General features: G+C 38.4%; 3 protein-coding genes and 1 pseudogene across 4 annotated transcripts; 3 read left to right on the top strand and 1 right to left on the bottom strand.

Moving 5' to 3' along the window:
* Positions 1–721: 721 nt before the first annotated feature.
* LOC113026907 (zona pellucida sperm-binding protein 3-like) lies at positions 722–3,219 on the bottom strand. Its single transcript, XM_026176180.2, has 8 exons — positions 2,775–3,219; positions 2,556–2,674; positions 2,255–2,358; positions 1,977–2,151; positions 1,746–1,863; positions 1,552–1,634; positions 1,218–1,465; positions 722–1,052 (listed from the first exon to the last, which is right to left on the bottom strand). The coding sequence occupies exons 1-8, from the start codon at positions 3,174–3,176 to the stop codon at positions 988–990; spliced, it is 1,314 nt and encodes a 437-aa protein (XP_026031965.1). The 5' UTR covers positions 3,177–3,219; the 3' UTR covers positions 722–987.
* A 2,896-nt stretch (positions 3,220–6,115) lies between these two features.
* LOC113024967 (zona pellucida sperm-binding protein 4-like) lies at positions 6,116–8,789 on the top strand. The gene is given in 8 exon segments (XM_080304783.1): positions 6,116–6,137; positions 6,252–6,436; positions 7,272–7,369; positions 7,543–7,700; positions 7,789–7,981; positions 8,065–8,242; positions 8,349–8,424; positions 8,637–8,789. Coding segments are annotated over 8 exon segments (1,023 nt in total). The 3' UTR covers positions 8,750–8,789.
* Positions 8,790–12,524: 3,735 nt separating this feature from the next.
* LOC113027479 (uncharacterized) lies at positions 12,525–13,819 on the top strand (annotated as a pseudogene). Its single transcript, XR_013909890.1, has 2 exons — positions 12,525–13,334; positions 13,436–13,819. The product of XR_013909890.1 is annotated as an uncharacterized LOC113027479 (transcript).
* Positions 13,820–16,050: 2,231 nt separating this feature from the next.
* chkb (choline kinase beta) lies at positions 16,051–24,197 on the top strand. The gene is given in 12 exon segments (XM_026176182.2): positions 16,051–16,243; positions 16,246–16,612; positions 17,704–17,812; positions 17,983–18,096; positions 18,244–18,377; positions 18,462–18,566; positions 20,688–20,746; positions 21,423–21,510; positions 21,606–21,714; positions 22,360–22,460; positions 22,572–22,653; positions 22,755–24,197. Coding segments are annotated over 12 exon segments (1,443 nt in total). The 5' UTR covers positions 16,051–16,125; the 3' UTR covers positions 22,812–24,197.
* The last annotated feature ends 8 nt before the right edge of the window (positions 24,198–24,205 follow it).

The following is a 24,205-nucleotide window of genomic DNA, read 5'->3' on the forward strand; positions in this document are numbered from 1 at the left end:
CCGCGTAGCTGTTCACTGCATGTGGTGCTGAAACTCTCTCTCGGTAAACTGAAGTTTAGCATTTATACCACACGGTGACAGCAAAAGCTCATTGCTGAATGAAAACAGGGATTACCTGGAAGCACAATAAGAGCCATGATTAGAGCCCGGATTTCCTGTGTTTTTGCTCTTTGAGGTGTAGATGCTGACTGACTGAGAGGGCATCTGAGAAGATGAGAGTTAGGCCTCTTTAAGTGGCTTCTTCTTCTTTCACTGTTAGGTGTATATTTCTCATATTTAGCAAACATGTTTCTATTACTCTGTGCTACTTGTATGTTTTTGCTGGTTGTGTTTGAGTTCTGGGTGCTGTCTGTGATGACAGGCTGAGGGCACCAATCAGGAGGCACTATGAGGATATGGCCTGGGGCTGATTGTGAATGGCTTCTTCCTTCATCCACTTATGATTTCTGAGTGATATGATATTGATATTGATTTGTTTTACCTTTTTGTTTGTTTGTTTTACCCTAAAAGCATGCATATTGACAGAAATACAACAAGACAGGTGACTATATTGTCTAACATGTGCTATTGAGTCATTTTTGCTCAACCCCTGATTGCTCTTTTAACTCATTATATTTGTTATTATATCTATTCAATGTTTCTTAATTTCTAGATTTTATTTTTTTTGTTTCAATTTACAATAGATCCAATGCAAAGCTTAAGAAAGTTCTGAGTGAATTACACAATAAATTCAAACAGTTGCGTTTTTATTTCCATTACATGTGAATAGTTCCAATTCATGGATACACAAGCTCTATATAAAACATTTGTAATTACAGAGAGGGGGCATGTAAAAGGAGTTACGTTTCAGTGAAGGACCTTTTCATTCCTCAATGTCTTATTATATTGTTGTGAGCTATGAATAAGAAGAATGAAATTAACATATGTTCAGGCATGAACCACAGATGAAGTTCATTTTAATGGCCGTGTTTATAGCAGGAAATTGTTTTAAGCTATCTTCTTCTCTTCAATGGAGATGGGACCCAAGGTGACTTCTCCTTCCCATTCCAAAACTGAGAAAAGAAAGAAGAATTGTTTCAGTATGCATCATTGTGGGTTTTTTTTTTTTACTTAAAAAATAGAAAGCATAAAACAATTATCTTTTTGTAGGACCAACTGAAATGAAACTTTCCCTCTACTAAAATGTTGCAATACTTATATTTTTTTAAAACACATACCTTCCTGCTGAGACACGTCCCGTGTCCCCCTAAACCAAGGGACCTGTTTAATTGGGCTTGTAGAACCCGTGGTTCCGCCACCAATATTTCCAGTTCCAGTGCCTGTAGTCCCTGTTCCTGTATTTCCCGTGCCTGTATTACCAAGTCCACCTCCAGTAGTGCCACTAATAATTCCAATACTAGTTTGCCCACCTGTTAAAGACTCACAGGAGCCACAAGCACCATCATATCCAGCAGCTTCTTTCCACCTTGGGAGAAATGGAAATGTAAGCAGTATCGCCACATCAGTTCTGGTCTAATGATCATTGATACATGTGTACAAAGGTAGACTCACCCACGGATGTAGGAACAAGCTCTGTGGTTACTGTCAATGACTTGGGCAACAGATGTTGCTCTCAAGTTGCAGGTAATGTACAGCTAAGAACAGGAGAGAATTTATGTTATTATTCTATGTAATAGTTCTACATTAGTAATGTTGTTGAAAATATAACACAATGCACTTAGTAACTCAAATTTGGAATTGCATACTTTTCCACTGTTAGCATTCTGGAACTTGAAGGATTCAAGCTGGAACTGAAGCTTGTTCTCTGCAGTGCGATCCAGGAACCTCGAAACAGATCCAGTGAGCCTACCATCAATCATACACCTGCACACAAGAAAACAATGTGAAATGACCATAGTAACCAGTAGCATAGGCATCTGTGATAATCAGGTCTTAATATACAAAACAACTTCAACAATCTCATCAAACTACATTACCCTTGCTCTATGAATGCATATCTGGGGCTAGAAGATGCATCAGCTGAAAGGGTAGCTACACATTTGTCCACATAAACACGGAGCTGCACATGGTGGTACTGCATGACAGAGACCTCAAAATTAATCTCGTCACCCAGGAAATACTGGTTGCTTGGCCTCTCATTTTTCCAGTCATCTGTGAAACAAGACATGACAATTCTATAATTCAAACAAGTATGTATTTTGAATCAAGGTCGCATACAATATAAAACACACTGAGAAACTGATCTTAAACGCACCAGTCATGAGTGTCAGGGTGAAGTACAGAAACTCTTGTGCCATCTTAGCCACAGATAATGGGACCCAGAGGGGTTCAAGAGCGAGACTGCTTACATTGTGCTTTCTAAGTGACAGGACATGTTTTACGAGAATGCAAAAAACTAAAGCAAGAATAATATATCACTGAAATATCCAGATTACATTTGGTAAATTCTAGATTACTAAAAATATTTAGGTCGTACTATAGAGCACATTAAATACTAATATAATTCTATTGTTTTGATGTCTTTATCTTAACAAATCTTCCCAATGTTTACGTACCTTTGGTAGTGACATTCAACAATTACAGCTGCTTTGTCGGTCCTAATCACAGGAGAATCACCCACAGGCTGGGGGTTGTAGTTCAGTGTGAAGGTGTAGATGAAGGAATCTCCAGTCATCTAGCAAAAATATATATACAAAACAAGTCAAATTATACATAAACCTGTTTTCCAGCTCTTGAATTAAATTTCAAAATAATGTAATATTTATTCTTCATACTTTTAATGTGCTCCCACAATTCTGCAGCTGAGCTTGATAAATCAGCACTTGAGCTGGCGTATCCTCTCCGACAACAGCGCATGAACCCAGGGTAAGGTCAGCCGAATTTATCAGCTGGCCAACTCCAAAGAAATCCTTTTTGACTTCCACACGAACAATGTCCTCCCTGCATTCAACAGCAACAGATGCAGCAGAAACAGGATATCTCAGCTGGAACGGCACATCAGGCTTAGGCTTGGGCTTAGGATCTTCAGGGTATTTCCATGTGAGTGGTTTTTCAAATATTTGTTTTTGTTGTTGGTGGTCTGGAGCCCACACCCCAGGCACAAAACCACCCTGAGCATCACAGAGTCCAAGCAAGGCCAGTGCCACAAGGCAAACAGTGGCACACTTCAGTAGCATGGTGCCCACGGTAGTTCACTGGGTGCTGTAAGGGAGCTGGAAATGCCCATCTGCTTTTATAACACAGTGAACTTGTTTACTTCCACTACATTCCCTCCCCTTCAGCTGGCCTCAGGGTTGATGAACATCAATTTTAGCTACTGAAATGACTGCACTTGCTAACTAGCAACTTTTTTATACATCTGGATTCAGATTCTTCAGTTTCTTAGTCATAAAATGTGACTGTGGAGCACACAGGCAAATCTTCTTCAATCATGGTTTCTTCAAACAAGTGAGAAAAGATATTCAAACAGGTGACAAAGATGCAGCAGAAAAACAGGACACAAAAGGTTATGTTGACCCTGGTTTAGGTGCCCTTAACATAGTAGATCAAAATCAATATTTTGCCAAAGCACCTTATGTAAAGGTCTGCAGATCAATATGGCTCTAATTCATAACAGATTAACCACCAACCACAAAATAAAAGAAGATATATGAGATATGAGAAAGAAAATGTTATTGAGCCATTCTAACACAAGGGAAGTCTAAAATCAAAAGGCCTTTATATATTTTTTAATAACAGTAACAGTGGGCAGGTGGGTGGGAGTTGTTGTTGTTATTGTATTTAAATCCAGTTTCCTTTAAAGAACATGTGAAAGTATGGATCCCAGTAAGGGACATTGGAGAAAAAAAATTGAAGAAGGATTTTTGCCATGCAGTCCATGCACTTTCAAGTCAGTACTGAGATCTGGTTCAAGGTTCAAGGTTCAAGGTTCTTTATTTGTCACATGCATAGTTATACAAGTATAACACACAGTGAAATGTAGCCTGACACGCTCCTCGACATGTGCAAAAATTGTGGGGGGGAGGGGGGGGTAGAGGAGGAACATTATATATATATATATATATATATATATATATATATATATATATATATATATATATATATATAGTATATACATTGGGTGAATGTGCAGTAGTAGCAGCAAGCAGGTGAATTTTGTACATTAATATGAATAGACATCTGACTATTTTACAGGATAGACAATATAAACATATTTAAAATTAAAGGAATTGAAATGTACATTGTGCCTTGGTTTAGAGTGTCTGGAAGAGAGTCCTGTCTCAGTCAATTATAGATGATGTGAGAGGGCGGGTGTGTGTGTTTAGGGCACGGATGGCTTGGGGATAGAAGCTCCTCTTGAGTCTCTCTATCCTTGCCCGGAAGATGCGGAACCTTCGACCAGATTGCAGAAGTTGGAACAGTTTGTTGCCAGGATGGGACGGGTCCTTCAGTATCTGCGCTGCTGTAGTCCGGCATCTCCTGGTGTAGGTGTCCTGAAGCGGGGGGAGAGCAATCCTGCAGCAGCGTTTTGCTGTACGGATCACTCTCTGGAGATCTTTTTGGTCCTTCACACAGCTGTTCCCAAACCACGATGTCATGTTCTGTGTGAGGATGCTCTCCACAGCGCCTGTATAGAAAATCCTGAGGATCTTTGGAGAGACCCTGAACTTCCTCAGTTGTCGTAGGTGATACAGGCGCTGCCTAGCCTTTTTGGTCTGGACCTGAATGTGGGCAGCCCATGTCGGGTCTGAGGAGATGTGAACACCAAGATACTTGAAGGACTGCACCCTCTCCACTGGAGCTCCATTGATGATAATGGGCTTGTAGTCTCTGTGCTGACCCCTTCTGAAGTCCACCACCAGCTGCTAAACAGCCATAGTGATAGGAGTGACACACCCACCAGAGAGATTCATAGACTTTTGCTATCACTTTGGCCAAAACTATAAAGACATTCACTCAGAGCTTTGCAGTACACAGTTTTGCAAGAGAAGAAAAAATTATATAAAAGAACATTTAAAAAAAAAAAGAGTCTGTTTTCATGTGAGTAATGGGTGCAGGTATATAGACAACAGTGACAAAAAGTTTAATTGTGGAGACACAAGTTTTTTTTGTGCATCAGATAAACAATAGTAGCTGTACAATTTGCACAATACTTCTTCTCTGGTTTAATTTGTTTATATCACTTTTTAATTTACTCAGAATTACCTCTCTAGATGCTATTACATTATTACAAATTCATGATTTTATTGGGTTATCACGTAAAATAAACCGTTTATTTTTATGAGGAGTGACTTAAATAAATAAAAATTCATCCTAAACAAGACTTTGACTCCGAAGAGGTTACCGAAGAGGAGGAAACTGTATATTTTGTTTGAGATGCATGCACAGTATAGATTTACAAAATGACTCTCAGGAGTTTTAAAACTAACATTTTAACCTGTCACAAATAAAATGACTGAATAGCTCATGCAGCCAAAATACATAATACTGAAAGCTCTTGCCTTCTGTCCACAGATGACCTGCTTACGTCTAATTATACCTTCTTTTTTTTTTAAAATCACAGACAAAGAACACTTCATCCTGTTGCAACGATTTGCAACGATGTCAAAATGAAAGATAAATAAAAGTTTTTGTTTACACTGTGAAGGCACAGTGTTGGTCAGACAGACCCTGTGAAGGTTCTTGTTATGAAACTGTTCAGATGTGAGATCCTAACAGGCCATCATTAACCATACCTTATAAAAGTCAACATATTTGCAGGATACATTTCACAGAATTTGCTGTTCTTTTATGTGACGTAATGGTACTAAAGCTGACTTGTTGTCGTCTTTTATTATTTGCCCTGCTGGGCTATAGATCGAATGCCCAAAATTATGGGCAAGGGTCTCAGAACCCTCAGAATCCTAGATACCCACCATCTCCACAGGGGCAGAAGCAAATCAATAACCCTGAATACCCTCAGCAGCCTCAGCAGCCCAAAAGACCTCTGAACCCTCAAAAGCCTTTAGAGTCATTTCACACTTGTGAAGTTGCGGAAAACTACAGGATACCGTGTGGCACTAATGAAATCTCTGCTTCTGAATGTGACGCTATAAACTGTTGTTTTGATGGACTCATGTGCTAATATGGCAAATCTGGTAAGAAGTTCTGCTTTATAGATAAACTACACCACTGATACATTATGGTGAAAGGGTAAAAGCATTTGCATTTGTCTTTCTTTTTGTTGTACTTTATTATTATTGTTGCCTCAGTGACACTTCAGTGCACCAAGGAAGGCCTGTTCATCGTGGTGGTGGCCAGAGATGCAACTCTGCCCAACACTGACTTGGAGACAATTTTTTTCTATGAGAATGGTCACAGCTGCAATCCAGTTGGCAGCACTTCAGCTTTTGCCATCTATGAGTTCCCTGTCACTGCCTGTGGTACAGTTGTAAAAGTAAGTGTTGTAACTGAATTAATAATAATGATACTTTTAATACTCCTCCTCCTACTACTAATAGTAATCATGAAAAACTTATTTATATAGCACTTTTCAAAACACAGAGTTTACTGCACAGTTCACATAAAAGCTGCAAACTGTTATTTTATTTTCAGTAGTTGCTTAAAACAAATAAAAGAGTGAGCCAACCTCATTGACTGAGCAAAGCTGTTCCACAGTTTGGGTGCTACAACACCTCTGGTTTTAAAATCAGAGCTAGGGACAGTTAGAAGACCCTGGTCAGACAATCGGAGAGGCCAGCTGCATTGAGGTGTTAGAAACTCAGCTAAATAACCAGGGGCCTGTACATGTAGAGCCTTATATGTCAATAACAGAATTTTAAAGTGGATTCTGAATTTCACTGAAAGCCAGTGAAGGGATGCAAGGACAGGTGTAATATGTGACCACTGTAATTTTCATTAGCCGCCTTGCTGCTGCATTCGGAACTAATTGGAGACGATCTGAGGACTGACAGAAACTTAAAGTGTGTACTAAAAGTTCAAGAGGATTCACTGACATTTAAGGTTTGATTTTCGCAACATTTCTGAGATGAAGGAAACAATATTGGGTAACCTTTGAGATTTGAGTTTCAAAATTCAGGTGCTGATCACAAGTAATACCAAGGTTTTTAGCAGATGATTTGAAGTTATTGGCGAGGGGGCCGATGCACTGACTAACTTTCCTAGAGAAACTGTCTGGGCCGATGCACTAGAATCTCAGTTAACAATTTAAGTTTTAAGTTTAAGTTTTTACAGGCAATGTTAAAGACTGAAATCCTGTCATTATACTGTAGGAGGAGCCTGGTGTTCTAATTTACGAGAACAGGATGTCTTCCGTATACCAAGTGATTACTGGACCCCATGGATCCATTACCAGGGACACCTACAATGAGTAAATATTTTAATATCTTTATCAGAAAGTAGATACAGCATAGGCAAAAATGTTACCACGCATGGGCAGAAACTAGAAGATCGAAAACGTTCAGTGAGAAAGAAATTGTTATTCAAAGTTTATAGCTAAATTACTTCATGAGTGACTAAGATAAACTGTATTTCTTGTGCCAGGTTGTTGTTCCAGTGCAGATATGTTGGCACCACAGTTGAGGCTTTGGTTATTGATGTTGGTCCGGTTCCTCCGCCAAACTCAGTTGCAGCTGCTGGACCTGTGCGTGTGGAACTCAAGCTGGCCAATGGACAATGTGTTGCCAAGGGTTGTGTTGAAGGTTAGTCTTGGAGAGCTAAATCTGCAAAGATAGTCTCTTTTAGTAGGGAATGTGTCAACAACTACAACTATTCTCATTTTTTGGACAGAAGAGGAAGTCTACACCTCTTTTTACACCGCTGTCGAATACCCTGTCAGAAAGGTTTTGAGGGATCCTGTTTACGTTGAGGTCTACCTGATGGAGAGGACCGATCCCAACTTTGTCTTAACTCTTGAAAGATGTTGGGCAACCTCTGATTCCTATCTTCATAGTCTTCCTCAGTGGGACTTGCTGATTGATGGGTAAGAGTAGGTGGTGCTCTTAATTTGGAGGCATTTGTATTATATTTTTGATGTTTACTGTACACACTTTGCTTTTAACATAGCTGCCCCTATCGTGATGACCGCTACCTAACAACCCTGCTTCCCAGACCCTCATTTGGATTCAAGTTTCCAAGCCACCACAACCGCTTTGTTTTCAAAATGTTCCATTTTGTAGGCGATGGTAGTTCAACCCAGTCAGCAGCTACAAAGCCAAACATTATGCCTCCTTTACAGGAAAAGGTATAGCATCCCAATACTAAGCGAAAAATATCTTTATTTTCATTTCATGCTTACTTTTTGTTGTAACATATTTTCAAAGATGTGCTTTTTTTCTGTTTTTGACCAGCTGTACATCCACTGTGATGTAGCTATTTGCCAACCTACTCTTGGAAATAACTGTGAACCCAGGTGCTTCAGAAAAAGTAAGTTGTACACTGACACCATCAGTACAGTGTTTCCTGGAGTTTGATCCCCCTTGTTTTTGAGTAAGATGATTAACGAAGCTAAACAGTGGCCATACCATAAAAGGTCTCCGCTGAAAAGGTTCATCTGAAAAAGAAATAGTACATTTCCCATCATTTTATGATCTACTTAGTGCAAGTCTGATAGAAACTGACACTTGCCATGTCCACAGGGAGAGAAATTGCTGGTTCTGTCAAGAAAGTCACAAGAGAAGAAACCACTGTGGTTAGCAGCCCAGAGCTTATCTTTGTGCAAAGAAGTACAGAATATCCTAACAGATCATAGTAATGATGAAATCTTTGAATTGACTGTGTTTCAAATAAATATTCAGTGTTATAAAAGCATTGCCTGATCCTTTCATTCCCTCACAAAGCATTACTCAGGTTTATTATTTATGCAGCCCTCAAATTATTTTCCATATGACATTTCAGTGGGATTTAGCTTAGTTTTAAGTTATTATACATATTGTATGTCAGTTCTCATATTTTAATATTGCTTGTATCGATTGTAAACAAAAGGTATGTTAGTAACTCAGAACAAAGACAAACTTAGTCAAATAAAGTCTTGTGAAGAAAACTTTCTTTAAAATAACAGCATCAAAAACACATCTAAACACATCTTATTTGAAACTACTCCTTCAGTGCATGGAAGTGGATCATTAAGTTTCATGCATACTTTCACAGCAAAGGCAAACTTTCACTTTTTTTTAAATTATCTGATAACTCCAAAACTTTTCATATCCTGTATGGCTGTTCACTATTCACTACAAATTCATTGACCATTTACAGTAATGATATGAAAAGTTTTTGTTTGTATGTTTTATATTGTTATTGCTCTTGTTGCAACCACCAACAATGTCTCTATTTGATGTAAAGATTGCTGTAAAAAAAAACCTGTTAAAATGATATGAAAAGTAAAGCATTACTGAGGAGGGTTAGAGAAAGTTAATCAGTTGAGCAGTACACCTCAAAACAGCAAATTTGGGAGGCAACACTCTTATAATGGTCCTGTCTGGAGATAAAATGTCAGAATAAAAGGCAAAATACAAATACGCTTTAGTATGAAGTCAATTGACTTTCAGTGCATAAAATCAGGCACTGCAAAGTTTTATCACAACACTGTTAGCCTTTGCAGTAATTTCCATAGCTTAGTACTGCAAAATCAACAGTAAAAAACTCTAAAGGATGTTAGCAGTTTAGTACTGTAATTTGCATGTAATTGTGGGAAAATTCCATGAGATTACATTATTTTTACGATAACTCACCGTACTCATGGAAACAGCTGTAAAATACAGCAAATGTAACAATTGGTGATGTTACTGAGATTATACTATTACACCATCTGGATTTCTGTTGTTTTCTACTGTAGATCTAAGAGTAATTACTTAAATCCTCATTCAGAGTGTATTACTATAAAATGCGATTCACTGTGAAAGTAGTATAAAATATAAACTACAATATACAGCATAATTTTTAAATTAAGGAGTAAGTTGCAGCCACACTAAAATTTAATTCCTTGAACTGAATGGAACCTCATATATTAATAAATGTATTTGTTTATTCAAACAATGTGAAACATTATTAATACTGTAAGGTTAGTATTGTGATAGAGTCGAGTATATTTAATTATACTCTTGTAGACATTATGACATTATGCTAGTACAATTATGGTGAACAAAAAGTACATCTAAAAGTTCATTTCAAGAATACTGTTATGTACTAAAACGGGGGCCAATATAATCCCAAGAAGCATTATTAGTACACATACTAGGTAAGGTATACTTGGGAAATATACTTGAAGTATACTTATTTTTTGTATGGCCAGCAACAAAAACTAATGGCTACATTTAGAGTAATGTTTAAAAATGACTTCATTTAGCAGGGTGTTCCTTTTTTCTCTTCTTATTCTTTCTTATACTGGACCTTCATTTGGTTTGTATAAGGTGGTACTTTTTAAGACACCTCTGCCTAACTACAGTGAACTAACCTAATAATATGCTCTGGTCGTCATTTTACTCAAGTTCAGGTGTCACATCCACTAACCAGCATCAGTCCTACAACTTCACTCTCAAAATTGATCAATTCTGGGACAAGCAGAAACTGTATTTTTAGCGGTGCCTTTTGTGGCAGGCCAGACTGCTATTAAATGCACTCTCCTAAAGAAATAATTCCTTTGTAGCACCACTTCATCTTGGTTCAGAAGAGATGTCCTGGATATACGTGATAATGTAACACGGGTGTTTATGTTTGTTCATGTTTAGCGCGTTGGGTTGTGTTTTTAAAGCGATTGTTACGTTTTTAAAGCTTTGTAATGCGACAGGTGCGATAGCCGACACCACACCTTCACCTGACGCACAACGTGATGTATGACACACACGTCGGGTATTCACTTTCAGAACAACAATGAGGATAGAAAATATTGCTCGAGGTGGTTAATGCTCCTTTCGCTGGTTGCCAACCACCATTAAATAACAACAAGAAGAAAATATTGATCTGCTTCTCAAGTTTTGCACGTTTAAGCCGCAATTCAGACTCAAACAAAGCTGCAAAGCAGGAGAACAACATGACCATCAACTATTGATGAATAGACCGTTAACATGTGCAACTTAGAAGTAGTCAGAGGTTACTGGATGTTCAATCGGGTTAAATGCAAGGTTGATTGGATTATATCTGAAGATCGTATGCAATTAGTGATAACTCTGCTAGACTCCAAATTGCTCGTCCATGCGGGAGTATCTCAAAATTAAATGAAACCACTTAACACTTTTTCCCTAAAACGGACTGACATGGGACACATTAAAGTTGGATTTTTTTTCACTTATTCGAGAGAAGTCAGAAATGCGTTCTTAGTACTGTTTGTTTTGACTTTCAAGCTACCCTACCAGGATATTTTCATTCAAATGCTAAGACAAAATGTCTATATCTATGAATGTGGAGACTCAAAAGACTAGTTAGGTAATAGTTGCCAATGGATTTATGAGACTTGATAAAAACTTGGACGTTTGCAACAGGTGAATCGGTGAACTACCGAGGTTGCGCCCAAATGTTTAAAGCTGTTAGATGGTCAGTGTTTTCAGGTGTGCTTGTACTACCTGTACGGTGCGGGGTGCTGACTAAGTCATGTTAAACCCATTAAAGAGTCGAGCTCAAATATCTTTTCATTTTTGTGCACTGCTCTCTTGTCGGCACACATTTTCTGTTTATTGAAGCCTTTTGTGAATAATTTTGATCATGTAAAAACTGGGAATTGGTCCCTATTGACAATACTCTTACTATTTGCATTGCATATGTCATTTAGGAAAGGTAATTGGTCACTGAACTTTTTGCAACTATGTGTATTTCTAAATTTTGTGGCTTCAGTGCACGCAAATATATATTGTTCAGTTTGCATGTTAAAAGCCACAAACATGTAGGTAACTATAGGTTTTCTTGTGGAGCTGAGAACTGTCCTGCCACTTTCAGAACATTTTCTGCCTTCATTCACATATGCCTAGGAATCACAGAACAAGAAGGGAGACGACTAAGGAGGAGTTTTATAAGTTCACTGGTGTGTTCATGTTCCTGGATGTGGGTATGCTGCACAAAACTTCACAGCTCTTTGTGCCTCTCTCAGATTTCATATCAAAGATGGGGGGGAAGTATTATGTCCATTTGAAGGTTGCTCTAAATACTTCAGTGTCCGAACATCATTTTCCAGCCATATTTCTCAAAAACATAAGTAGACACTTCAGCAGTCAAGGCAACAAGAAATTGGGGGATTTGCCATAATACAAGGACAGGACATAGTTAATCTATTAGAAGACAGTTGACTTTATGTCATTTAAAAATGCAGGCTAAAATGCTCTTGCCAACCAGCACTATACAGAGCATCATAGAGGAATTTCAGCATCTTTGCAGCTGTAACAAAAGTAGACACTGAATCTAACACCATCTCTCTTTTTTTTAGATGGCAGACCAAAGAATTTGAATGACACCATTACTCTGGAGCTTGGGAATGATTTCCACTCCAACTGTCGCATGCAATCACAAGAGGAGACAGAGGTCATCCAGAGGACAGAAGTATGGTTAGAATTGTTGTGGAGGCCATGCAAGTTAACTGCAGAAACACCTAAACGTGCATCTTGTGAAGAGGTTGCTAAGATCATTGTAAACAGATACCCTCAAACATTTGCAGATTTTACTGAAAAGGGAGAAAGACTGGGTTGTGGACATTATTCACTACTAAGAAGCATCAAATCTAGAGTTGAACATGTTAATCGAGATAATACAACACATAGACTTCGTCAAACAAAGAGAACCAGGAATGAGGAAGACTGCAGTCCCAACAGTAATGCAACCTCACCTAAAAAAGTTAGATGCCTTGTGGATAGCTATGGCTGTATTCATTGGCAGCCAGTTGAACTTCCTGAGGGGGAAACGTCAGCTTTTTAGAGGAAAAGAAAGACATCGTGTTAACAATTTTTAATTCAGAAGGACCTGGAGCTTTGGAGAGACCTGATGTGGATGACTTCATGTGCCTCACATATATTTCTCAGCGGCAGCTTATCAACAGTTGTCCCTCACTTTCAGTAGCTGAAATTCAGGAGCAGTGGCCATTCTTGTTTACTCAGAAAGGTCTTTCAAACCACTTTTACAAACTCACAGGCATCGATATCAGTGAGCGCTTAGGTCAGGCCCTCATAACCAAAGGCAGAAGGATTGTTAACTATTTCTCCACCCAGAAGCTCAGATTGAACCTTGGTATAAGGACACTCATCCAGCAGATAGAAAGTGAGGGAGTTTTGACCAACAACAAGGTTGGCACAGCAGCCATACTTCTCATGATGAAGTATTACAAGGAAGATGAAGACTCCCTCTTTGTCTTAGCAGATGTAAGCTTTTTTCATACAGCTCTAGGTTTAATGCTGTTGCTTGCTGTCCTGTTATATTTTTTTATTTGTTACATAAAATGTCTTGGTCCTTTTTCTGGCAGGAAACATCTACCAGGATGTCCCTTGAAGCAGAGAGCAACCTGCCAGGCACTCCAAGGCTGATTATGCTTGGTAAGAAGTCATTTATGAAATAGAGCTGATTAGACCATATTACAATTTCTGTTTGGCACAGGAGCTTTTCGTGGACACAGGTATCCAGTCTCTGTTTTGCTAGCTCAAAGTTCTGTAATTGCCACCTGCTGGATGGTGAGTGCAGAGGGGCGTGTAATTGTTGAGCTGGACAAAGAGAACACCTTTGCTGATGCAATGTCAGTCTTCTTTGGTTCATTCTATGTATTGAACCTGGAATACCAGGAGTCAGCGTGTGCAAGGTTTTTTGTAAGGATAAACCCTGAAGAGGGAACAAAATGTACCTCCAAGGTTGGGACAAGCAGAAAGACTGGGACCACTGTGAAGCGAAAGGTTGTTCACATTAATTAATTTGAGTGGAGAACTTCAAATTAGGTAACTGTTTTTGCCATTTTTAGTGAATTTCTTGTATAATTTAAGTGACCAATGTGTTGTTACCCGTGTCTCCACAGATGATCCATGGCCCATGCTTTCTGGACATTTACACAAGACGAACAACAATGAAGACAAGCTCTCTTGCCATCTTGCAAGACGCTGTCTCTGTCCAATAGGTTTTTTGAGTGCAACAGTTTTGATATTTTTTCCTTCTTTTACCCGTTTGTTAAAAATTATTTCAGCTACTTACACTTTTATTGTCACACGTATTGGCTCACCCTACAAATCAATGAACTCAGTCCACAAAGCAAGATCAGGGTTCAGTGCAGGTCAGTCAAGTTCATTCACACCACACACGATCATCCATGTCCTTGTGGACCTGGCTTTGTACATTGATTTGGTGGTGTGAGCCAGTATTTTGGACAAAGGCAGAAGTGTGGGGCTTGATATTATATTCATTACAATTCAGTTTATTTGTATGGTGGCAACAAAATGATTGCCAAGGCACTTCACACTGTAGGTTTAAGACCCTACAAAATATAACTAAGAAAACTCATCACTTGAGCATATGTTGTCTGCCATGATATGGATATGACATAATATCGTTATTGTTTGTACAACCATCTGAGAAAATAATGTATTACATGGTTTAGTAAAAACAAGTGCTTGCTCAATGAAAATGTTTCCAGTTCTTTTCAGTTTTTGATTTTGGAAATGTGTATTTCAGCAGGGAAAAATCAGTGATAATAAATAAAGTGGTGTAAAGCACATAAATTATATATTTGTGTGTGTGTATCTATCTATCTATCTATCTATCTATCTATCTATCTATCCAATTTTTTTGGAACCCTCCAGTCTCTTACAGTATGTTACTGTTAACTGAAATTACGGTAAAATTACGACCTGTTAAACAGTATGACCACCTGTTGGGACACAGTATCCTCTAGCAAAGATGAATATTTTTGGTACTGATGATGCGTGATGACGGTAAGTTACTGGTTAATATATTGCAGTTTATTACCTTGCAGTGGGCTTACAGTGACATACCGGGAATAAACGGTAGTATACCAATTTTTTAATCACAGTATGATGTTACTTTGTTGACGTAATTTACGACATAACGACATAACGGTATCTCACTGGCGCCAGTGAGATACCGTAAAAAAGGCTACGGTGCGTTACCATAATTTGTCCAAGAGTATTATACCACACCAGCAAAAAACGGTATCATCCTGCAGAACAGTAAGCTACCGTAACACGGCGTCACGGTATGACGCTGGCAACAGTGACGCCAGTATGTTACCGTAAAGTGGCGATGAAAAGTCTAACAGTGAAGGATATAAAGGAACAACAAAAAGTTGTTCAGTTTAGTAGATGTCCTAATGCTTGCTGTACGATTACATGGCTTCTATGAATGATTTTCAGTGACACTGAAAGTGTTCATTTCTATGCACTTGGCTAATTCACTGGCAAAGAGAAAACACAAACTCCCACTGCACCTCTGTTAAAATGTGTTTTTCTCAAATCCAACAAACAAATAAACAGTGGCATAGTCAGTTAGTTAGAATAGCCTCCTCATTTTAGTGTAATCAATATAAAGTACTTCAAGTAAAATTAAGAAAGTGTAAACATAAATGTTCCTACTTTAATTATAAGGTAAGAGTAATAATGCATAGCCCTTTCTGTTTGGGCGTCTGCAAATAAAAATGTTGCTTTCAACTAAATGAAAAGTTAGATACCGGCTCTTTAACTTACCTGCTCACAATAGACAGAGTATATTCATTTTAAGGGATTGCAAGAAAGAATAAGCTTCATCGTACTACTGTGGGCAATTGAAAACAACCCACACTTGAAAAAGTTTTAAAACTCAGTTTTATGTTGAATAAGACGCAAGCAAAGAGTAACTAGACCTTTTTCTCCCACATTCCTGCCAAATAATATCAGCGAATACACTCTGAAATCATATTATTCATTGCACTCAATGAATTCAAAGATATGCGCCACAGTCAATTACAAATAAAAACTTCATTTCCCAGAAACCTTCAGCGAACGTGACGTAGGAAGCTACTGCCAGCAACGACCAATGAGATTTGTGTGTGAACTCGCTCTCGAATTTTGATTGGACGTCGAATTCTTCATCTCGGCTCATCAATCCACTGGTACGTTGTCTGCGTAATGAGTTTACAGCAATCTGAATATATTACGGTTACGCTGTCAGCCGCCTCCCATGCGGTTCATAATATCCAGTTATGGTCGGCTCTTCCGGTTAAGCAGCTTTACAGGCGGACTGCGTGTGTCAGCGAGCCCCTCCTGTCGCCTCAGACCGACATTTCACCCTGCTATTCCTTCAACATGCAGCCCAGCCGAAGTGTAGCAAGCAGTTGCGGCGAAGCGGGTTTAGGCAAAGAAAATAGTTCAGGGCCGGAGAATTACAGCACCAGCATTGCCACAGTCACTACAGAAGAAACAGATACTCCGGTTGTGAAGAAGCAAGTGGAGAGCACGCTTGTTCTAAACCAGAGACACCTAAGGACTCATAGTCCGCTATTAGGGGCCAACTGTGATGACGACTCGGAGGCAGAGTCCTTCCGGGATGGGAGAAGCGAAGAGGTCGACCGGGACACCAGGGATAAGGCCATAAATTGGTGCCGAGACTTTCTGTCGGGGTCGTGGAAGACCATTGAAGATGCTGATTTTCAAATCAGCATTGTAAGGTAAAATTCTTAAAAGTTATAGCAGTACGGTGGATAATAAAACACAATAATGTCTTCATTTAAATGATAGGGTATTATTATTAGTCGTTTTTTAAAACATACTAATCTGTAGGAACCAGTATGTTTGTGTTCATGGTTTCAAGTAAAGCGACGATAAGATCCAAGATCCTTGATGGTTTCTGCTACGTTGGGTCAGCTGCAGGGACACCCACCTCTCCTTAGTGTTTACTTATCTCGCTGTCAGACAACTTATGACGCTGTGAGTGTTGGAAAAGTGGCAGGTCAGCTGTGGGCTTATTCTGAGCTGACATTTGTTTGTTTGTTTTCCTCCCACACTGGTTTGCAGGTTCAAAATGATAGCATACCCAGTGTTTTCTACGTTCATCCAACAGTCTTGACCTCCAAATTATCAACATTACTGTAATTCACTTCAGTTTTTTTTTATACAGGCTCAAGGTGCTTTATATTGTAAGGTCAAGACACTACAATAATACTGAAGAAACCCCAATAATCAGAACGATCCCCTTTGAGCAAGCACTTGGCAACAGTGGGAAGGAAAACCTCCCTTTTAAGAGGAAGAAACCTCCAGCAGCCATTTGCTGCGACCCGTTGGTGGTAAAGATGGGACTTTAGACACAGTAACTTAACTATGTGGAGTGGTGTGTAAGCTCATCGTGAGTGAAGAAGAAACAAAAGGAAAATGAACCTGGGTCATCTTTTCATGTGATTTTATTTAAAAATTAAGACTATTCTCAGTGTGAGAGGTTTACACTGACTGAAACAGTCCAAATTTGAAGGGTCATGTGCCAACACCAACCAACTACAGTAGGGAGTCTCTCTGGCTGATCTAAAGAAGCTTGTGCTGTTTACTGTTTTTAAGGCTTAAGATATAATAAAAAGACGCCTACTTAAAACGAGTCATACAGTGATTTCATCGTAAATTTGCACCCAACAATCATCGATTTACCCTTAAGAGTATCTTTGAGTGGCCTTGTCTTTTGGCTTACATTTTTTATGGTTTCCAATCTCGATTAGAGAGAGATATTTCTAGCTTGGCCTAGCTGTTATAACACTGTTGTTTTTGTTTGCAGCGGTGGACTGAGTAATCTGCTGTACCTGTGTAGTTTGCCCGACCACGTGCAATGTGTGGAAGACGAACCTCGCCAGGTGCTCCTCAGGGTTTATGGTGCCATCTTACAGGTTAGTCTGTCGCGTATGTCAAGAAGTTGCATCTAATGTCTGTGGCTGAGAGTATCATTCGGGTATTTTAAAGAGAAGATTGCACCCCTTTATTGATGTCAGTATATGCTATAAATGCCATTAATTCTCATGTAAGTGTGTCTTCCATCACATGTGTCTCTGTGGTATAGGGAGTGGACTCTTTGGTACTAGAGAGTGTGATGTTTGCCATCCTGGCTGAACGAGCTTTAGGCCCAAAACTTTATGGCATCTTCCCCCAGGGACGCTTGGAACAGTACCTTCCGGTATGATGTACCCCAGTGTTTACACACAGTATATTCATACACACAGTGAGTTTATGCTGCTTTCTGCTGGAGTCATTCCCATCAGTTTGTTTTGTTTGTCTTTTAAACCATGTGATAAGAGATTTTGCTGTGTTTCTGTTTTCCAAGAATACTCGCATGCGCACCAGTCAGCTTTCGGACCCAGCCATCTCCGCTGAGATTGCCACGAAGCTGGCCCGTTTCCATAACATGGTTATGCCCTTTAACAAAAAGCCTAAGTGGCTGTTTGGGACCATCGATAAGTAAGTACATGTGAATGTTATCTCTCTACTGCTCAAACTGTAACTTAGTCACAGTTAAAGATACTCTGTCTGTGGTGTTTTTAGATACATGGAACAAGTGATGAATATTAGTTTTGTTCGTGAGGCACATGTGAAGAAGTACAACAAGCTGATGAAACTGGACCTTCCTGCTGAACTGAGAAGCCTCCGGTGAGTTGGAACGCAGGCTCTAGATTCTGTATACTGTCTTTTTGGACACAGTTTAAACAAAGCTTTAGATTGAGAAGAAGACAAATCAGTGAGTCCCCTCCTGACTCTCACACTAGTGTCAGGAAGAGAGTACAAACAGTACAAAGCTCCTGCTTTAATATGTTTATGTGAACAATGATGTAATTTGCATTGCTCTAGCCAACTGCTAGATCTCTTATCAGAGCCGTCTCATATTACATGCTCGAATTTTCATACAGGAACGCAAACAAAAACTTCACAAAGTGGGTATGAGTCACGCATTGGAGAGAGATTTAGCAGCTAAACAGTTTGTGCTGACTTTCTGTTTGCTGGTGAGGCCATAAGGTAACCATGCCAACATCAAGACTTTGAAAATGAGTTTTGTTAAATCAATAAAGTTTTAGGTGATTGTATAAATCAATGATTGTCAGTGTTGTTAGAGACATTTAGAAAACTGTCATGTATCCTCACCACCAGACAAGTAAGGTTACCACTAAAATAGGGCTGTTCGATATAACGATATATATCGGATGATGATATAAAAACGTCTATCTTTTCATTTTACGCTATTGTTTGTTTCGTGGTGTCGCAAAATAAACTCTTTACGGCAATATTTTTTCATCGTTTTGATGGTCACTGTAGTGGCTATATTAATTTCTTAAAGTTCTCTCTTTCTCTTATATTTAATATAACCACACTACGGACAGACAAGCGCCTGTTTTCATGCGTTGTCGTTAGCAACAACGAAGGTAACAGCATCGTGTGTCCACTTGTTTATTTTCCACATAAACCTTTCACAATAAAGCTCAAGATCCTGTTGAGACTTTTAAAAAAAACCCTGAATCACGTGAAAGATGCAGAGTGTTTACAGATGAGAAGTAAAAAAGAGCCGTCAGGTGCGAAAAAATAAACCTTAGACTCAAACGTTAGAACAGGCTTTTCCCCGCAGCACGCCGTGTAATAAATACTCACAAAGAAAACGGCGGCCGTTACAACTTATGTCTAAAAATGTATAGTTTCATGCATCGGTTAAAACACTCGACTCCAGCTACATGCGCAGCTGGAAACACTTCCTGCAAGTCGAGCTGCCCGAGATTCACAGAATTTACAGAAAATGTTACATTTTTGTGATTTATATCGTTATCGGAACGATAGAATTCTTATATCGGGATATGAGATTTTGGTCATATCGCACAGCCCTACACTAAAATGAGTCTTTATGTGAAAAGGTTTGCTGCATTATTCAAAGCTGGAAGGATTGTAGCTCTGCTTACGTTACTTACATAAATGTAATCTTTGGAATTCATTCTTCCATCTGATAGGTGACCTTTGTCCCAGTGCTTCCACAAGTTCACTTGCTGAGTTGTCTGGGTAGTCTGACCTTAGAACAGCTAGAGAATCAGACCAGTGTTTATTGTCTTGTTTATATGTACTGGTTTCACATATGTAGTTGCTGTCTGCTGCAAGGAACTTGAGCCTTCAGATTTATCTGAGTTGAAAGCGTATCTGTCACAGCATGTTGCGTATGTGACTACAGGGTACTGTTATCTTAGCTTGTTCTAGGCAGTTTGGCCTTCTCTCTATGGTCAGGAATTACTAGTGATCAAAGTGTCAGTTATATAATCGACTGCTGTTGTCACTGACGTTATTTTGGAGTTTTCGCTTTTGTACAAGAGTATTGATTTGTAAATTTTTACTTGGTTTGAATGGCTTAGTGTTTATCACATTTAATATCTTTACATATCCTGGCTGAATAGCAGAAATAATTGTGCTAAATCGTAGTATTAGTAACCCCTGACTTTTGTACAGTGCTCTATCCATGCTGTCAACAAATAAGAGTGGACCTGTAATAACTGTTGATTAGTTCAGTTTATCTTACAGTGCAATATTGACACAGTTTATTCACTTATTGTGTGCTATTGCTTAAGTTTAATTCTGGTAGATTAGGATGTCTACACTTTTCTCATGGAAGTTCTAAATTGTAGTGTTATATTGCATAAAATGCACTAGCTGCATATCCATCACTAAGATTTGTGTGTTCAAGTTTCTCTCTTTTTCTTTCATCACCTACTTGGTTTTTCTTGCCCCATGTCTCCACAACAGTGCTTTGCTCGCAGCAACTCCCTCACCAGTGGTGTTTTGCCACAATGACGTCCAAGAAGGTAAAATCTTCCATCCATCCATCCAGTCATAGCTCCGCCTATCATTACGCCTCTGGTGTGGTCCGATAGATCCCACCCTCTGGTTTCACTGTCACAATTCTTACGAAAGCTGTGCATTATATAAGTCAAGAGCAAGCTGGGTTGTAGTTTTTAATAGGGACAGCTCATGTTCAGCTATAGTCATAGCTCTGCAGCTATAAAAGCATTTTCAGGGTTTGATGCACATAAGCTGACAGCTGATAAACTTGCTTCACAAAAACTGTTCCATGTCATCTTAAAGGTGTGACATCGGCACTCTGTGCAGACCAGTTGAGTTCTTCTTCACCAAACTGTGAAAATTTCAGTTCATCTCTTTAGGACAGTCTTTGCAAAGCCAACAAAAAAAAGCTTGTGCCAAGATGCTAAAGGCACAATTTACTGTAAATTATCAATGTATGCTTTAATGTTTTCAGTATTAGAATTAAGGGCAAAAAGGACATTTGGATTCTTTTTTTTTTTTTTTTTGCATTATACAATGAAGATTTATCATTTAATTATGATTCAAACTATAAGTTATTTCACATTAAAGTTTTTTATAATGTCAAAAGAAATGTAATATTGGAAGACCAGTCTGGTAGTAAATGCTACTACTTCATTTTGTTAAGCTAAAGCCTCACTTCTTGTTTTGTTGCTGCAGGCAACATCCTCATGCTGGAAGACGGAAAGCATTCCTCAGCGGAAAAACTCATGCTCATAGACTTTGAATACAGCAGTTACAACTACAGGTAATGTGTAAGGGGAATGTTGTCTTGATTTAGCAATCAAATAATTGTGCCACCTGTACGTGAAGGTAAATAACACAATGTGTTCCTTTTTGTAGGGGTTTTGACTTTGGCAACCATTTCTGTGAGTGGATGTACGACTACACCTACAATGAGTGGCCTTTCTACAAAGCCACACCAGAGAACTATCCAACCAGAGAGCAGCAGGTCAGTCCGAAAAAACACTAGCGCCAAATAAAGAGTATTCAAATTGAGCTGCATTTTTAACACTGCTTAAATTAGTTACTCCTGACATGCTGCATTGTAATTATGAATATAGAAGTTGTAATAATATAGAAGGTAAGTTGATGTACTGTCAAGGAAAACCGTGCAGAAAACTTGGATTTGAAACATTTACTTGGAGATATGTATACGCACACTGGTTGATTTTTGACAGTAAGTCCTGGATTCACTTTTAATAGATGCATTCAATTAATGACACAAATATTGTGCTGTGTTTTGTCTTGATTTAATACTCGCACAGCTTCACTATATTTGTTTTTCTTTCTCTTCAGTACATTTAGGATCTGATTCCTTATTTATTGTTTTGATATAAAGCTAGTTAGAAAATTTTCTACTAATCTTTCCTTGGAAAAATAAAACTGGGCTGATGTTCAAACCAAAACTTTGAAGTCATCTCCCTTGATGGGATAGACTGGTTATGCAGTGCCATCTAATGGTGAAACTTCATACATTTTTATGTTTAATAGCGAGATCAAATGCTGCACATGCAGTCAAATCAAATCAGTTAAATCAGAAACAGCTGGAAGTTTAGCCACACTCACTAACTTGTAACTTTTTTTAAAATTTCAGCTTCTTTTTATTAGAAGTTATTTGGCAGAACAGCACAAAGACACTAACGTTGCTGTGGACCAGACACAAATTGAAGAAGATTTAATAATTGAAGCAAACAGGTAAAACAGCCTTAAATAGATTTTACAGCAGTGCTGACGATCAATTAGAACAAGTTACAGCAGATCAACAGATCACTGGATTTTCTGTTTGTTTGTTTTTTTAAATTGTAGATATGCATTAGCATCACACTTCCTCTGGGGGGTCTGGTCCATCATACAAGCTAAGATATCCAAGATTGAGTTTGGATACATGGTAAGGAGTGTTTGATTCTTATTACTGTTGTTATTATTCTCTTTTAGTGTAGCGCAAGTCACACATTTATATTTTTTGTAATAAACCACATTGTCTTGCAGGACTACGCCCAGTGTCGTTTTGATGCCTACTTCAAGCAAAAGAAGCTCTTCAGCTGAGATCCAGCTTGTTAATCAAAATGTACTGTCTCATTTGTTTGTCGTTATCATTCTTCAAGCTTGCCCCCTACATTGTGTTGGAACTATGCCTGTCTGCTTAAGCTGAAATGACAAAAAAGAGCCTCTGCACCTCAGGCATTCTATTTTACTCATGAATACCCTTATTGTGAAATGTTGTCATCATTTTGGGGGCCACAGTTGATTCACAACTGGTTTTCTTTCATATAAACACTTGTTAGATGCACTTCACTTCCTTGGACCATTATTAGACACTTTTATCATGGGATGCATTTGTGTAAAAGATCTACCTCACCCTTGTGATGTTCATAGGGTGCATAGTTTTCATCGTAAAGGGCTGATTCTGACTATTCAGTGAGGGAATAACTGAGACCCTTATTACCTAATCACTCCATGCTTCATAACCTTTTCCTTAAACAATTTAAAAATATTCCACACCAGTTATTCTTTAACTGTTACATTACAAACTTGCCTACATTTAGCAAATTATTATGTAAGGACTTTTTTTTAAAAATATACAGTTTGCATAAATTTTCATCACTGTAGAAAAAAATACTGTCAGTTTAACTATTAGAAAGTGTAAAGCTGTTTTTACACATGAACTGGAGCGCTGATCTGTTTTGGACATTCAAAGCAGAAAGTTTACTTTGTGTCCTATCGCACTGATGTGAGAATTGCGCAAGTGGTAGTGGTGTATAGCAACTCCTGCATGCTTTATCCAGACAGCACCCTCTCCTTACTTGCACAAAGCTTTTCCCATAATGAGAACACATCTGAAACAGGCTCTCTTATGTACTGCATCAGCATTTTGCAACTTAAAGCAACATGCAGAGTTCATGTATGAAAAATGGCTTACAGCATTTATGTCAGTCTTTTTTTTTCTTTTTTTTTTGTCCTTGTCACTAAATAAGATAACTGTTATTACAGTGCATTTCTGCTGCACTAACTACCTGCCCATTTGACTGTTTTGTTTCCACTTCTTTAAAATTGCTTCTATACCTGCTGCTTCAAATATGTGACATTCTTACCAAATATACCAATCTTTTAGAAAATATTTTAAAAAATTGGAATATTTGTGCACGTTTCACCAATAATAAAAACGTGTTACAGTCAATTACTGTAGCCCATTTGAATGTGAAGTGCTTTTTTTGACATGCTTTTATTTATTTTGACTTTGTTCTATATTTGAATAAATGTACATCAATTTGACATCAAAGTTTCCAAAACAATGTTTTACACAAAGACGAAACTTGAAAGTTTACTCATTAACTACCTGTGACTGTTTTTGTTTTTAAGGAACATCTTTTCTGTAATTTTATTCTGTTAAACAAATTCAGTTTAAATGCGAATAAACACATGTGCTTAAAAGCTCGTCT

Source organism: Astatotilapia calliptera, chromosome 7 (genome assembly GCF_964374335.1).
Source record: "Astatotilapia calliptera chromosome 7, fAstCal68.1, whole genome shotgun sequence".
Lineage (NCBI taxonomy): Eukaryota > Metazoa > Chordata > Actinopteri > Cichliformes > Cichlidae > Astatotilapia > Astatotilapia calliptera.

Bases quoted from the DNA above. Each gene is read 5' to 3' on its own strand.
- LOC113026907 (XM_026176180.2), bottom strand. From the start codon at position 3,176: ATGCTACTGAAGTGTGCCACTGTTTGCCTTGTGGCACTGGCCTTGCTT. The intron at 2,152-2,254 runs GTGCGTTTAAGA...CTTGTTTCACAG, and splicing joins CACCCTGACACTCATGACTG to ATGACTGGAAAAATGAGAGG. The intron at 1,635-1,745 runs GTATGCAATTCC...TCCTGTTCTTAG, and splicing joins AGAATGCTAACAGTGGAAAA to CTGTACATTACCTGCAACTT.